Raw genomic sequence first — 14,723 nt, forward strand, 5'->3', positions numbered from 1 at the left:
TTTACTCTAACATATCCATACTAGGCACTGAATTAATTGAAAAAATTCAAGGCCCCTGAAGGACCTTACTTTTCTCAGTTAGAAATCAAGTAGATTAATTGTTATAGTTCTGCAGGGGCTGCCTGCATTGTGTTCTTCACAAATGACCCTCATTGGATATGGCATGTTACTTTTCACAGAAATTATTTTGATGTGTGGCTCCAATATGAAATAAAATTGTCTGCCTATCCTAAACCAGTGGCCATCATTGATGCATAAGAACATGATATTAAGGATTCTTGTTCTCCCCTGATATGCTGGGACACTGTACACTGATTGCTATAAGCCCTCCTTTAGATTAAAGGAAAATCACCATTTAGGGGGAACTGATAGGAAACTGAAGCTGATGGCAAAATAATTTCAACCATTACTTTATTGAATGGCAAAGTGAGCTCGAAGAACCATATGAGCATAATCCTGCTCCTAATTTGTATTTTCTCATCTTGTATCTCAGTCTTAGGAATTCATAAGTAGACCTTTCAGTTTCACAAGCTTGACTCACCTTTCAGTTTGATCACAGTAAATATGTACTTCAGTCCAGTGCAATGATCTTAGCTTCCCTGATAATCCAAAAATTCTTACCTAACAATATACCGACCTCTTTTGAACAAATATCTGCTTGTTCTCACCTATACAAGCAATCTGAATCCATAGACTTGGTCTACTGGAGAAGAAGAATCCTTCTTACCCCTGGATTTTGATGGAAAACCTGTGTCCTGATTGTTCATCAAAAGTGACCATATTTTATACCTCTTAACTCCTTGAGGAAATGGCTAAACTATATTGAACATTGTTAACATTACATTAGGCATTGGATGACCACTCAGTCTTCATAATTCTTCTGGACTGATGCATACATTGACAGTGGGAACTCTATTGAGTTGAGTTTGATTTTTCCTCAACTAATGGATCAACTTGCTCACTTCACTGCAAATTGAATTATTATTGTCAAGTGTATGCTTAGTGTAAAGCACATGAAACCTTACTGAAATATATTTTTACATTTCTCAGTGTTATGTACCAAGAAGTATTATCTACAGAGGCATGATATGGTTCTGAAATTGGCTTTACTTAATTATTTTTAGTTCTGGAACTGATATTCAATGTTTTTTCCATCATGGTCTGCCCAAGGACAGATTGTGAAACAAATCCCTACCATGAAGTTCTTCAGCAAAATTTGGGAAAAGGAACCTGGATTTAATTTAATATCTTATATCTCCAATTTACCTTGCCCTTGGTGTGCTCCAAGCAGATCAATACTTTCATCTAGGCACATATTTTCCAATTTGAGATCTAACTAGTAGTGAGAACTAGCATATTAATTCCTAATTCTTGGGCTGTCCATTTAGGTAGCTGAGCAGTACGTTGTTGACAAAGTACCTGAGAGAAGTGAGACTATGCAGTTTTGCTGAAAAATGGAAGTAGTTTGCCATGGCAAAAAGTCAGAAAGCAGATTGGAAGTTTGTGTTGATAGGAGAGATAAGTTTGGAGCTGCTCTGTCAATTCATTTCTGTTTTGCTGTCAAATGATTTTTGAAAAGGGGCTAAATTTGTCCAATATACTTGTGTGATAGTAAATAGAATTCACTGGTATTTGTTATTAAGTAAGTCGTTTGGTATATTTGTTTTCTTTTCAGTGATATGTATTTATAAACGCCCAGCCAATGGGGCTACAGATATCAATTTCCCCATGAAAGGATGGAGAGGTATGGTTGGCTGGGCAAGGAATTCTGAAGATAAAGTCACTATTTCGAAGAGAGTCTTTTCCAAGGGGGGATCAACAGGTATGATATTTTTCTCATTTCACTTCATTGTTAGAACTTTACAGATTCCACATGGGGATCACCAGATCAAAAATTGAATAAAATGCTTGTATCAGGAGAGCAAATCAATAAGCTTTGGAATTCAGAAATGAAAACAAAAATTATAATGAAAACTCAACAGGCCTGGCAGCAATTGTGATGAGAGAAACAGAGTTAACATTTCATTAATGACCTTTCACTATCAGTTTGAAAGACTTAGAATTTCTCAGTTGAAAGATACTCCTTGACATGCTGAACATATCCACTGTATTCTGCATTTATTGTGGACTGATGAGAAACTTTCAGATAGAAAATGCAAACCAAAAGGGCAATATTACAATAGTCATCGGGGCCTTCAATTTGCAAGTAGACTGGGAAAATCAGGTTGATGCTGGAATACAGGAGGGTGAATTTCTAGAGTGCCTATGAGATGGCTTGTTAGAGCAGCTCATGGTTGAGCCCTTGAGAGGATGAGCTGTTCTGTATTGGGCGTTGTACAATGAACTAGAATTGATTAGAGAGGCTATGGTAAAAGAACCTTTAGGGGTGTGATCATGATAAGAATGATTTCACCCTGAAATTTGAAAAGGAGAAGCTAAAGTCAGCTGTATCAGTGTTATGGGGAGTAAGGGGAATTATAGATGCTTGAGAGAGGAGTTGTGCAGAACTGATTGGAAAAGAACACTGGATGACAGCAGAGCAGATATGGCTGAAATTTCTGGAAGCAATTAAGAAGGCACAGGATATATACATCCCAAAGAGGAAGAAGTATTCTACGGGAAAGATGACACAACCATGGCTAAAAAGAAAAGTTGAAGCCAATATAAAAGCCAAAGAGAGGGCATGTAATAAAGAAAAGATTACTAGGAAGTTAGAGGATTGGGAAGCTTTTAAAAACCAACAGAAGGCAACTAAAATGTCATTAAGGAGGTAAAGATGGAATACGAAAGTAAACTCATCAATTATGTTAAAGAGGATATCAAAAGTTTCTTCAAACACATAAGGTGTAAAAAAAAAAAGGTGAGAATGAGTAGCAGACCCCTGGAAGGATGATGTTGGAGAGGTAATAATGGGGACAATGAAATGTTAGATGAACTGAGTAAGTATCTTGCATCAGTCTTCATTGCGGAAGTCAATGGCAGTATGGTGGATGTTCTGGGTATCGGAGGCATGAAGTGCATGAAGTTACTGTAACTAGAGAGAAGTTTTTTGGGAAACTGAAAGTTCTGAAGGAAGATAAATCAGCTGGACCAGATGGTGTAGACCCCAGAGTAGCAAAAGTGGTGGCTGAAAAGATCATGGAGGCATTAGTACTGATCTTTCAAGAATCACTACACTCTGGAATGGTTCCAAATTGCAAATGTCACTCCACTCTTCAAGAGGGAGAGAGGCAGAAGAAAGGAAACTCTAGGCCAGTTAGTTTGACCACAGTGGTTGGGAAGATGTTGGAGTCGATTATTAAGGATGAGGTCTTAGGGTAGCTGGAGGCACATGATAAAATAGGTTGTAGTCAGCATGGCTTCCTCAAGGGAAAATCTTGCCTAACAAATCTGTTGGAATTCTTAGAAGAAGTTCAAGCAGAATAGAAAAAGGACAAATGGTTGATGTTGTGTACTTGGATTTTCAGAGGGCCTTTGACAAGGTACCACATATGAGGGTGCTTAACAAACTACAAGCCCATGGTATGACAGGAAAGATTCTAGCATGGACAAAGCAGTGGCTGATTGGCGAGAGGCAAAAAGTGGGAATAAAGGGAGCCTTCTCTGGCTGGCTGCCAGTGACTAGTGGTGTTCCACAGGGGTCTGTGTTGGGACCAATTATTTTTATGTTATGTATTAATGATTTGGATGATGGAATTGATGGCTTTGTTGCAAAGTTTGCAGACGATATAAAGGACAGATGGAGGGACATGCAGTTTTGAGGAATAGAGAGGGTACAAAATGACTTAGACAGATTTGGGCTATGAAATAGCAGATGGAATACAATTTGGGGAAGGGTATGGTCATGCACTTTGGTAGAAGAAATGAAAGGGTTGACTGTTTTCTAAATAAAGAGAAAATATAAAAAAACTAAAATGCAAAGGGACTTGGGAGTCTTTGTGCAGCATTCCTTAAAGGTTAATTTATAAGTTGAATCTGTGGTGAGGAAGGCAAATGCAGTGTTAGCATTCATTTCAAGAGGACTAGAATATAAAAGCAAGGATGTAATGCTGAAACTTTATAAAGCACTAGTGAGGCCTCACTTGAAGTATTATGAACAGGTTTGGGCCCCTTGTCTTAGAAAGGACATGCTGAAACTGTAGAGTGTTCAAACGAACCGACTGAATGGTGAAAGACCTTGATAGAGTGAATGTGGAGAGGAAGTTTTCTATGGTGATAGAGTCAAAGACCAGAGGACACAGCCTCAGAATAGAGTGGTATCCTTTTAGAATGGAGATGAAAAGGAATTTCTCTAGCAAAGAGTGGTGAATCTGTGGAATTCATTGTCACAGGCAGCTGTGGAGGCTAGATCTTTAAGTATATTTAAGACAGAAGTTGATAGATCCTTGGTTGGTTCAGCATGAAGGGATATGGTGAGAAGGTAGGAGACTGGGGCTGAGAGGAAAATTGGAATAGCCATGATGAAGTGGCAGAGAAGACTCGATGGGCCGAATGGCCTAATTCTGCTCCTATATTGTATGGTCTTAAGGGCTTTATTGAGATGCATAAACTCATGAGTGACCTGGAGAGTGCAGATAAAATTGGTGGAAAGATTATAGGGGAAATGAGGATAAGTTCTCATAAGGAGGGTTTAAGAAACAGAGCGTCTGGAACTCTCTCTGAGCTTTTTAATATTTAGATAATACTATCTGACTTGTTGTCCTACATTCACATACCTTTCCTGTCTTCTGTCACTATTGCACCCCACCCCATTTCCTTCTGGACAACCCCAACATCATTAATGCAACATTGTCAAACACATCACTGAAGCATTCTGTCAATAAGTCTGCCACAAATTTTTTTGCTTTTTAAGAGAAATAATGTGGACATGATTTGTTCCCTGTGGATCTTGGTACATACCTTGCAACAATATATAGGATGCAGGTAGATGCTTCAGAAAAATTTAAAACAGTGGATGAATAAAAATTCTGTTCCCAAAAGAAACTCTGCTGCTGGAAATGTAATAGTGGTGGTTCTCCATGCCACTCATTGATTGGTCTCTGGTGTTTCCCTGTGGAAAGGATTGCCTAGTCAAGTGTCAGAATCATCTCTATTATCACAGACATATGTTGTTTTGTAGCAGCAGTCAGTGCAAAACATAAAATAATATAAATACAGTAAGAAATTTATATGTGAAAAATAAATAAGTAGTACAAAGAGAGCAAAAATAGTGCGGTGGAGTTCATGGGTTCATGGCTCTTTCAGATATCTGATAGTGGAGGGAAAGAAGCTGTTCCTAAAGCATTGAGTGTGTCTTCAGCTCCTGTACCTTCTCCCTGATGGTAATAATGAGAAGAGGACATGCCCTAGGTGGTGGGAGTCCTTAATGATGGATGCCACCTTTTTGAAGCATCACCTTTTGAGGATGTCCTCAATGCAGAGGAGGCTAGTTCCCATGATGGAGTTGGCTGAGTTTACATCCCTCTGCAGCTCTTTCTATTCCTGTGCAGTGGCCGCTCCATACTAGACAATGATTTAACCAGTTTGAATGCTCTCCATGGTACATCTGTAGAAAGTTGCTAGAGTCCTTAGTAACATACCAAATCTGCTCAAACTCTTAATGAAGTGTAGCCACTTGTATGCCTTTGTAGTAATTGTATCAATATGTTGGGCCCAGGATAGATCTTAAGAGATGTTGACCCCAGGTACTTGAAAATGCTAACCCCTCGATGAGGACTTGTGTGTGTTCCCTCAACTTCTGTTTCCTGAAGACAACAATCAATTCCTTGGATTTACTGATATTAAGTAAGACACCACTCAACCAGCTGATCTATCTCACAGCAGCAGGCCTGCTTGTCACCATCTGAGATTCTGGACAAAAATTGTGTCATCAGCAAATTTAGATGTGCTTGCGCTGTGCCTTGCCATACAGACGTGGGTATAGAGAGAGTCAAGCAGTGGGCTAAGCACATATCCTTGAGATGTGCCTATATTGATTGTCAGTATGAGGAGATGTTATTGATTAGGTAATTTAAATTTCAGTTTTCAATAACATTGGAATATTATCAGTTTTGGTGACCATTGAAGCAGTTTTTAAAAAAATAAATACCTATCTGATTCAATGTTTTTCTTCATTTAAGTAGTTCTGCTAACCTTGTCCAGCCAAGGCAAATATGATCCAATGTCCAGCTTCATGAGTCTAAAGTCGTAATGTAGTTGGCATAAATACACTGAATAATTGCACATTTAGGTGGAGTATGTGGATTAAAAACAGTTTTAACAATCAAAATTTAATCATGTCCAAATTGAATATGCATGTGGTACCTGATTTAAATTAGAGAAAGCCAAGTGGATGTTGACATTGAATCTGTGTCTGAAAGGATTATTTCTTCATTTCTTAAAATTTTCTGGTGTGGTTGCATGTTATGTACAGTTATGATCTTTACACACAGGGAGTTCATTAAAATATCTACAGAAGTAGTTATGTCTTCTGGTATCTCCTTTGTTAGTTAGGACTTGCTTTACATCACTAGTTGAGAGCCAAGGTGATTGAATGCTAATAGCTTTACAAGGCACCCTTTCAAGAATCTTCTTGTTTCACTTATTTTTTGTCTGTGATAGTGGTATCTGGATTGGTTCCAAAGATCTTGCTGACTATGCAGTTTCCACTTTATGATCCAGTTACGGAGTTCTTCTGCAGATGTATTGCTTTCCTTTATTAAATTTGCTTTAAAGCCTCATGTCTGATGCTGACATGAATGCTGTGCTTCTGTAACACAAATTGGAGGGGCCTGTTAACCATTTAAAATCTGCACATCTGACCTGAAATTCAGCTGTTTGTCAAGGTTTCTAGATCCATTTATGATGAGGTTTCCATGGTCAATTACAATGTTCTTGTTATTTTCAATTTGAATTCACTTTTGAAAAGCTAAACACCTTTGGATGTTTTTGATGTGTTCACCTTTTTAAAAAATATTTCCATTTAAGCCCCAGTTTTTAGGAATAGGACAGATTTAATTCAGGTAACAGTGATACAGCAGGAAATGCGTAAGTTCTTAAGTTCCAGTACTATTCTGACCTCTGTTGCTCTCTGCATGGAGTCTACCTGGGCTCCTATTGGGGTGTTTCAGTTTCCTAATACATTGCAAAGATATGCTGTTATTTTATTCCAGATTGTTTACAGGAGAGTGGGATATTAAAGAACATGTGAAAAAATAGTCTGCAGAGAAATAACTTGGGAATGGCATTGGCAGGGTTGGTCTGAGAGCTAACATAGACTTAATGGTCTCCTAGTATGTCATTAGGGTATATAGATATATACCCTATATATTATTTGCCATTGAAGCAAATGCAATGTAAACATGGGTAGTGTGGACATCAGTATCTACTAGCTGTCATATTCTTGTATTGCTTAGGTTAACATTTTGGAGTGTATGACAGGATTGAGTGCTACTGGCTCTTCCCTAAGTCTTGTTTTCATTCTGAACATCATTTTAGTAAAGTGGTTTGCATTTAGATTATCATTGAATGATTGTTAATATTCAAACCAAGTTATGCCAAGTTGGAGGAATTCTGCCGTGCAAACCAATATAAAGTAGAATCATTGAGTCATAGAAAAGTACAGCACAGAACCAGGCCCTTCGGCCCATCTAATCAGTGCTAAACCATTTAATCTGCATACTCCCATCGACCTGCACCAGGGTCATACCCCTACCATTGTGTACCTATCAAAACATAAACATTGAAATCGAACTCACATGTACTCTTTGCGCAGGCAGCTCACTCCATGCCCTAGCGACTCTCTGAGTGAAGAAGTTTTACTTCGTGTTCCTCTTAATCCTCTTAAACTTTTCACCTTTCACCCTTAACCCATGACCTCTAGTTGAAGTCCCAACCTCAGTGGAAAAAGCTTGCTTGCATTTACCCTCTTTATACGCCTCGTTCTTTTTTGTACCTCTATCAAATTTCCTCTCAGTCTTGTATGTTCCAAGGAATAAAGTCCTAACCTTATAATTCAGGTTCTTCAGTCCCAGCAATATCCTTGTAAAATTTCCTCTATATTACTTGAACCTTATTTACACATTCCTGTAGGTAGGTGATTAAAAATGCACACAATGCACCAAATTTGGCCTCACTAATGTCTTGTACAACTTCAACATAACAACCCATCTCCTGAACTCAGTTCCTGGATTTATGAAGGCCAATGTGCCAAAAGCTTTCTTTACAATCCTACCTACCTGTGCCACCACTTTCAGTGAATTATAGATCTCTGTTCCCAGATCCCTACAGTAGTCCTTGATGTCCTATCTTCACCGTGCGAGACCTACCCTGGTTGGTCCTACCTAAGTGCAACACCTCCCATTTGTTTGCATTGAAATCCATCTGCCATTTTTTCAGCAATCTGCAAGCTCTGATAGTCTTCCTCACTGTCTACCATACCTGCAATCAGAAACAGCTTTAATATCACTGGCAAAAGTCGTGGAATTTGTTAACTAAATAGCAGCAGTACAATGCAATTCATGTTAAACATAGAAAAATAAATGAATTACAGTAAGTATATACATTAACTAGTTAAATTTAAGAACTTACACTTTTTGCTTAAGTGCAAAAACAGAAATAATAAAAAAAGTGAGGTAGTGTTCATGGGCTTAATGTCCATTTAGAAGTTGGGTGGCAAGGGGGAAGAAGCTGTTCCTGAATCACTTCAGGACCTGAATGATGGACCTGATTAATTTTATAACTTTCTGTGGCTTCTTTCGATTTTTGGTTATCATCCACAAATTTGCTGATCCAGTTAACAACATTATCATCCAAACCATTGATATAGAACAACATTTCCTGATTACATATATTTTATGGATTGTTTACCAATTTTACAATGTGTGGACTTTCATCCTATCATTATAGAATATGTTGCATTCTTGGTATAAGAAGGACAGTCTGCCCTTCGATTCCTGCTAATTATTTGTTATGGAATTTCACTTTCGCCAGTGAGTAGTAATTTAAGCCACTGACAATAAACACTTAAAGAGTGAAAACACCAAGAAAATAATAGGCTGTATTTGTAGTACAAATTAGAGGATCTCATGCTAGTATTGTGAATTATTCCCATCAGATAACATCATAAGTAATGATTCAAAAAGTTGAAATCCTGAAGAGCATGCAGAAAGTATTTTCAAACTGCACATACTTCAAAGTTCAAAGTAAAGTTATTTTCAAAAAATATATATATCACCATATACAACCCTGCAATTCATTTTCTTGTGGGCATATTCAATAAATCCATAATTAAATAATAACCATAATAGAATCAATGAAAAACTGAACCAATTTGGGCGTTCAACCAGTGTGCAAAAGAACAAACTGTGCAAATGCAAAAAGAAAGAAATAATAATAATAATAATTAAGCAAGAAATAAATATGAAGAACATGAGATGAAAGGTCCTTGAAAGTGAGTCCATATGTTGCGGGAACATTTCAGTGATGCGGCAACTGAAGTTCAGTGAAGCTATCCCCTTTGGTTCAAGAGCCTGATGGTTGAGGGGTAATAACTGTTTATGAACCTGGTGTGAAGTCCTGAGGCTATTTAGTTTGGAAAGATATAGCAAGGTAGGATCTTTGCAGAAGCCAAAGCAAATGATATAAATTACAAATTCAGTTCAAACCTGTTAAGTGCCTACGTTGTTACACTGACACAAGTGGAGGCTACTCTGCTGTTAGTTTTCTGACAACTCGCTGCAGAACAATTTCATCAGTCCCATTCCCCCTGTACCCGTTTCACTGTTGTTCTGCAATTTATTCTGTATTCTATTCCATTGGATTGTCTTTGCCACTTATCAACATTAAAGGATAACTTACCTAATGGCATTTCCTTGGATGGAAGAGGAAACTGAAAGCACTTAGCAGAAGAGCACATGATTGCACAGGGACGACACCTTAGTTCAGCATCAAACCTGGATTCTTCAGCTATAAGGCAGAACACTTAACTACCACCCAAATTACCATCAAATGATTTTTCATCATAGTAGTGATCAATGTGTTGAATTAACTTCTGGGTGGAAACAGTGGAGATTGTGAAAAGTAATGTATAAAAACAATTACTTCTTTATTTCAAGATCTAAAATTGTGTGAAATTAGATACTTTGATGAAATCACTATTCCTAATACTTTGTTCAATGGATTTCAAATGGTGCACAAAACATGCAAAGTAATCCATGCCACCCAGTTCATATAGTAATGAAGCACAGACAAAGAAATAGCTGATCAAATTTCTCCTAATTCACAGCATCTATTTTGCAATCATTTGTACGCTTTGCTTGAACTGATCAGCTGCAGACGAGGGGAACTTCATAATACTATTTAAAATCATAATTTAAAGGTAAGACTAAGCTAACAATTGCCAGAGAGGGTAAGGATAATCAAGAATGGAGTATGTTCATTGAGGTAGAGAAGATAAGGCAATGCAGTAGCAATATTAATATGTTGACATCAATTTAAACATAAAATTAATTATGGTTCAGTTAACTCATCTCTATTTTCAAGGATATACTTAAACATTGTTCCATAACCTTTTGTTGAGAGTTTGCCAATGCTTTCCAACAATCTTATATGACTGATAATCTGTACTTTTATTTACAGAGCCAAATGATTCTTCAGTCTTCGTCATAGGAACTGTCCTCTATAGAAACTTGGGGGCATTCCTGGATCTTCAAAGGTAAACGATTCTATTGATAATTGAGTTTTACTTAATTGGGTTAAATTAGTAGCTTCTAGAGTAAAGCTTAAGGAAATTAAAGCATTCTAATGGGGTAGCTTAGAAAACGAGAGTTTAGGTATAACACTAAGTCTTTAACTCTTGATGATTCTATATCTGTTCTTTGGTTATGATTAGTAATTCATGCATTCAATTCTATCAGGAATGCATTGTAAACAAATTTGCGTGACATTTACCTTCAGGGAATATTCTCATTCTGCAGATGCCGATATTACAGGTGACAACACCTTCAGGCATTTGGATTATAGGAATTCACCCTTACAAAATTCAAAGTTGAATGCATACAAATTAAAGTTTGAAGTAAACTACCAAAGACAATATTGATACACATTAAATAATTTGTTCTCATAGTAATTATGCCTTAACTCATTTGCCCTAGTTTTGATGCAGATCCTATTTGTCTTGTATCCAGGTTTTACTGAAGACACAGGCCTAAAAATCCCCAATCAGAAGAGAATTTGTTATATATCATGCTCTAAACCCCTTCACATAACTTGCTTCTTTGAGCTAACTTATTTTACTAAATGCCTTGAAAATCTACAGAGCTCACAGACTGGGCCAGAGTGACTATTCTTAATACTTCACACCCATTCTTCACATCTGTCCTTATGTGACACATAAAAATGAGCATTTTTCAGATGGGATCACTAGGTGGTGACCCTGAGCAGGAGGCATGGTGATTTTTTTCCCCCTCGCCGCAGATGCTAACTCCAGATGTAGCATCAGCAAAGTTGAGGCAGTGTGGTAAAGGCTAAGGATCTAAGCTGAGGTCCTTTTTGTTGGAGCTGCATATCATATAATCATTGTCCAGAATCTTGAGAGAGCATTTTTAAAAAAACACAAACAAATGGCTTGGAGAGATTTATCCCTGAAATGACCTTCATCTCACCCTTTTAAAGACCGTCACTTAAATGCCAATATATAATAGGTATACTCAGCAAAGAGGTAACAATGGCAAAGAAAACCTCACTGTCAGTACCACTGTTATTTAACTGGGAAGCTTGAAGATTATGTTTGGCCTATTACATGTCTGTCACTATGGAGAAACAGGCATCAGCAAAGAAAGTAATTTAGAAGAAATGGATTTTAGGGTGAAAAGATGACAACTCTCAAAAAGAAACCAAGAAGAAACATTTAATTTAATTTTAGCATTTGAATCGCAGCCTGTAAAGCATTTCTCTTCAATATGAAGTAATTCCTTTTAGAAAGTGTTCTAGTTTAGATATTTTTCATTGACCTTTAGCTTCCGATGACTTGTAAAAGCTATTGTGTTAGTTCTTCAGTCTAAGCATTTTTTTATTGATGAGGCAGCCAGTTTAAAAGATTTATACTTATATTTCTATTGTTGTGATTCTCAAGGATTATTGATGCAAATTTTGAAGGTGATGGGTAAAAGAACCAAATATGGGAAAAGTTAAACATTTTTCTTTCAGTCAGTGGCTAAATTTAGAGGAAGTATATTCAATTGCAACTTTCAGAAAGGAGACGGATAAGTCTCTGAAATGAAAAAAGATTCAGGAGCATCAGGATGGAGTGGAGAGATTAGCTGGAATATCCCTGCATCAAACTGGTGCAGAGTTGCTGTACTGAATAGTCTTCTGTGCATTTTGTGATACTTAATTTCTGAAGTGGAGTATATGAAGGGGCAATTGGTGACTTTCTCCAGATCAATTATATTGGTGTGATACTTCCACATATACTTCCACATATCCAAAGTACCACGTAAGTAGTTAGGGTGGTAAAGAAAGTGGATAGTACATTTCTTTTCATTGGCTGGAGAATTGAGTAGAAGAGTAAGGAAGTCATATTGCAGCTATATAAAACTTTGGTGGGGCTGCACCCAGAGTATTATGTTCATATCTGATGACCGCATTACAGAAATGATGTGGAGGCTTTGAAAAGGGTGCAGAAGAGGTAATTAGGATGCTACCTGGATTAGAGGATATGAGCTATAAGAGGAAATTGTACGAATGAAGGTTGTTTTCTCTGTGGTATGTGATGCTGAGATAGACGTTTCTAAAATTATGAGATGGAAATTTCATAATCTATTATCTATCCAGCTAGGCAATTATGATACAAAAGTGGTTCCTCATTATTGCCTGTTAGATTAGTTTACAGCAGCTGATCCAATAGTCTTGACAGATTGGACAGAAGTCTTTTCTCAGCGTAGATATATCAAACACTGGGGGACATGTATTTAAGGTAGGAGGAGAAAGTTTAAAGGAGATGTGTGGGTAAGTTTTTTTTAACACAGAATGATGGGTGCCTGAAATAGGCTGCCAGTGGTAATGGTGGAAGCACGGCATAATTGTGGTTTTAAAGAGGTATTTAGCAAGAAATGTAGTAGAGAATGGAGGTTTATGGATCATGCGCCGACAGAAATGAAATAGTTTTATTTCGCATTGTATTCAGCACAGACATTATGATCTAAAGTGACTTTTCCTGTGCTGTATGGTTCTTTGTTCTGCATAGTCAAGAATGCCATTGAATTTTCTTTTGATGACATTATTCTTCAGGGGCGTTGAGAGAGAGATTTCAACCTTTGCGACACAAAGTCATACAGCAGAATATGTCATCGTGAAAAACTTAATATGGCCATTTTGACAATTGTTATAAAATATTTACATTTTCCTGCTGTTCTTCAGAAGTTAGGGTTCTTCAGAAGACATTAACTAAAATAAAGGCCATATGACATGCAGTCCTAATGATTATATGTATGATATTTTCTTCAAATGTTGCTGATCACACATCACTAACGTGTAAACAGATTGCTTATTAATGGCGTGCCAAATTAAATGCGAGGGTATATGGGTAAGAAAATCAGAGTGGCATTATTTTAGACTCCTAAAGACATTGCTAAAATATTCCAGGTAAAGCAGTACATCGCCAAGCAATATAATGCCATAAAAGCTTTGAATTAAGGGTCAAAACCAATATATTTAGTTTGGCTTCTTTGTAACCCTTCTGATAAATTAACCTTTCTATCAAGGTTTGATAAGAGGTCATGTTTGCTCAGTAGAACTGAGGCACCAGTGTGTTAAGGTTCCACCTGCATCAATACCATCATTCCAACAGGGCAGTCACATTGCAACAATCACTCAGTCTCTTTCAAATGCCATCCACCATTACTCTTGCAGAAAGGCTGTTCCACCCAACTTAGCAGTTACTAACGTCTTCTTAATGCCTGACATCTGTCATGGAAAGCAGTTTCTGTGACTTGTCTTTATACTATAAAAATATCACCTGTAGATTGTAGTTTACAAACGAAAAAGAAATAATACGAATGGTGAAAGTTAATCAGCCACATGTCAGCACTGAAATTGTTAACATTTGTGGCAGTTCCCCACAATTCCCTGCAATAGCAGCATATGGCTTCTAGCAGTTAGTCATGTTTACTCATTTTCAGAAGCATAGAGTTGCAGAGGGGTTGTCCTTGCTTTTAAACTGTGCATTGCTGCCTGCAATCGATGGTGCCTCTTTGATAATATAAATGATGATGTAATATTGGACTGCATTTATCCACAAAGAACTAAGGAAAAATATGAAAACACTGTGGTGATTAGGAAGAACAGCAGAGGAAAAATAGAGTTTTTGAGCATGTTATTTTTTTTCAGTACCAGACAGTGTGCTGATAATTCTCAACTTCATTTTCCCTGGATTATTCCTTGAGACAAGTGTTGAGATAATTAGCTTGTGAAAGGTAAATACTGAAAAACCATTGCTGTTAGGTAAAACAGTAATATGTTCGGACATAATACAGAAGTAGAAACATACTATATATTCTCCCTAATATGGAGGGATCTCAAACACATTTTTCTAAACAACAGAATTTCTCAATAAAATCTTTCTGTGAACTGATCCAGTTTTGTGAGTATTTTCATAATGCTGCATATGTATCCTCATCCTATCATAATGTTGCTGTAACTGTAGATGTTTCAATGTTTTTCAGAAATATTTATGAGTTTAATAA

At 37.1% G+C, this 14,723-nt stretch overlaps 1 protein-coding gene across 11 annotated transcripts in view; it reads left to right on the plus strand.

The window, feature by feature from the left end:
* The window catches only part of adgrb1a (adhesion G protein-coupled receptor B1a), a 575,895-nt gene that overhangs the window by 326,983 nt on the left and 234,189 nt on the right, over window positions 1–14,723 (plus strand). For all 11 annotated transcript variants that reach the window (XM_073048159.1, XM_073048205.1, XM_073048135.1 and 8 more), the window contains 2 exons: window positions 1,676–1,822; window positions 10,618–10,693. In XM_073048159.1, the coding sequence (XP_072904260.1) occupies window positions 1,676–1,822; window positions 10,618–10,693 (223 nt within the window). The remainder of the gene's footprint in view (window positions 1–1,675; window positions 1,823–10,617; window positions 10,694–14,723) is intronic.

This window comes from Hemitrygon akajei, chromosome 1, assembly GCF_048418815.1.
Source record: "Hemitrygon akajei chromosome 1, sHemAka1.3, whole genome shotgun sequence".
Classification (NCBI taxonomy): Eukaryota; Metazoa; Chordata; class Chondrichthyes; order Myliobatiformes; family Dasyatidae; genus Hemitrygon; species Hemitrygon akajei.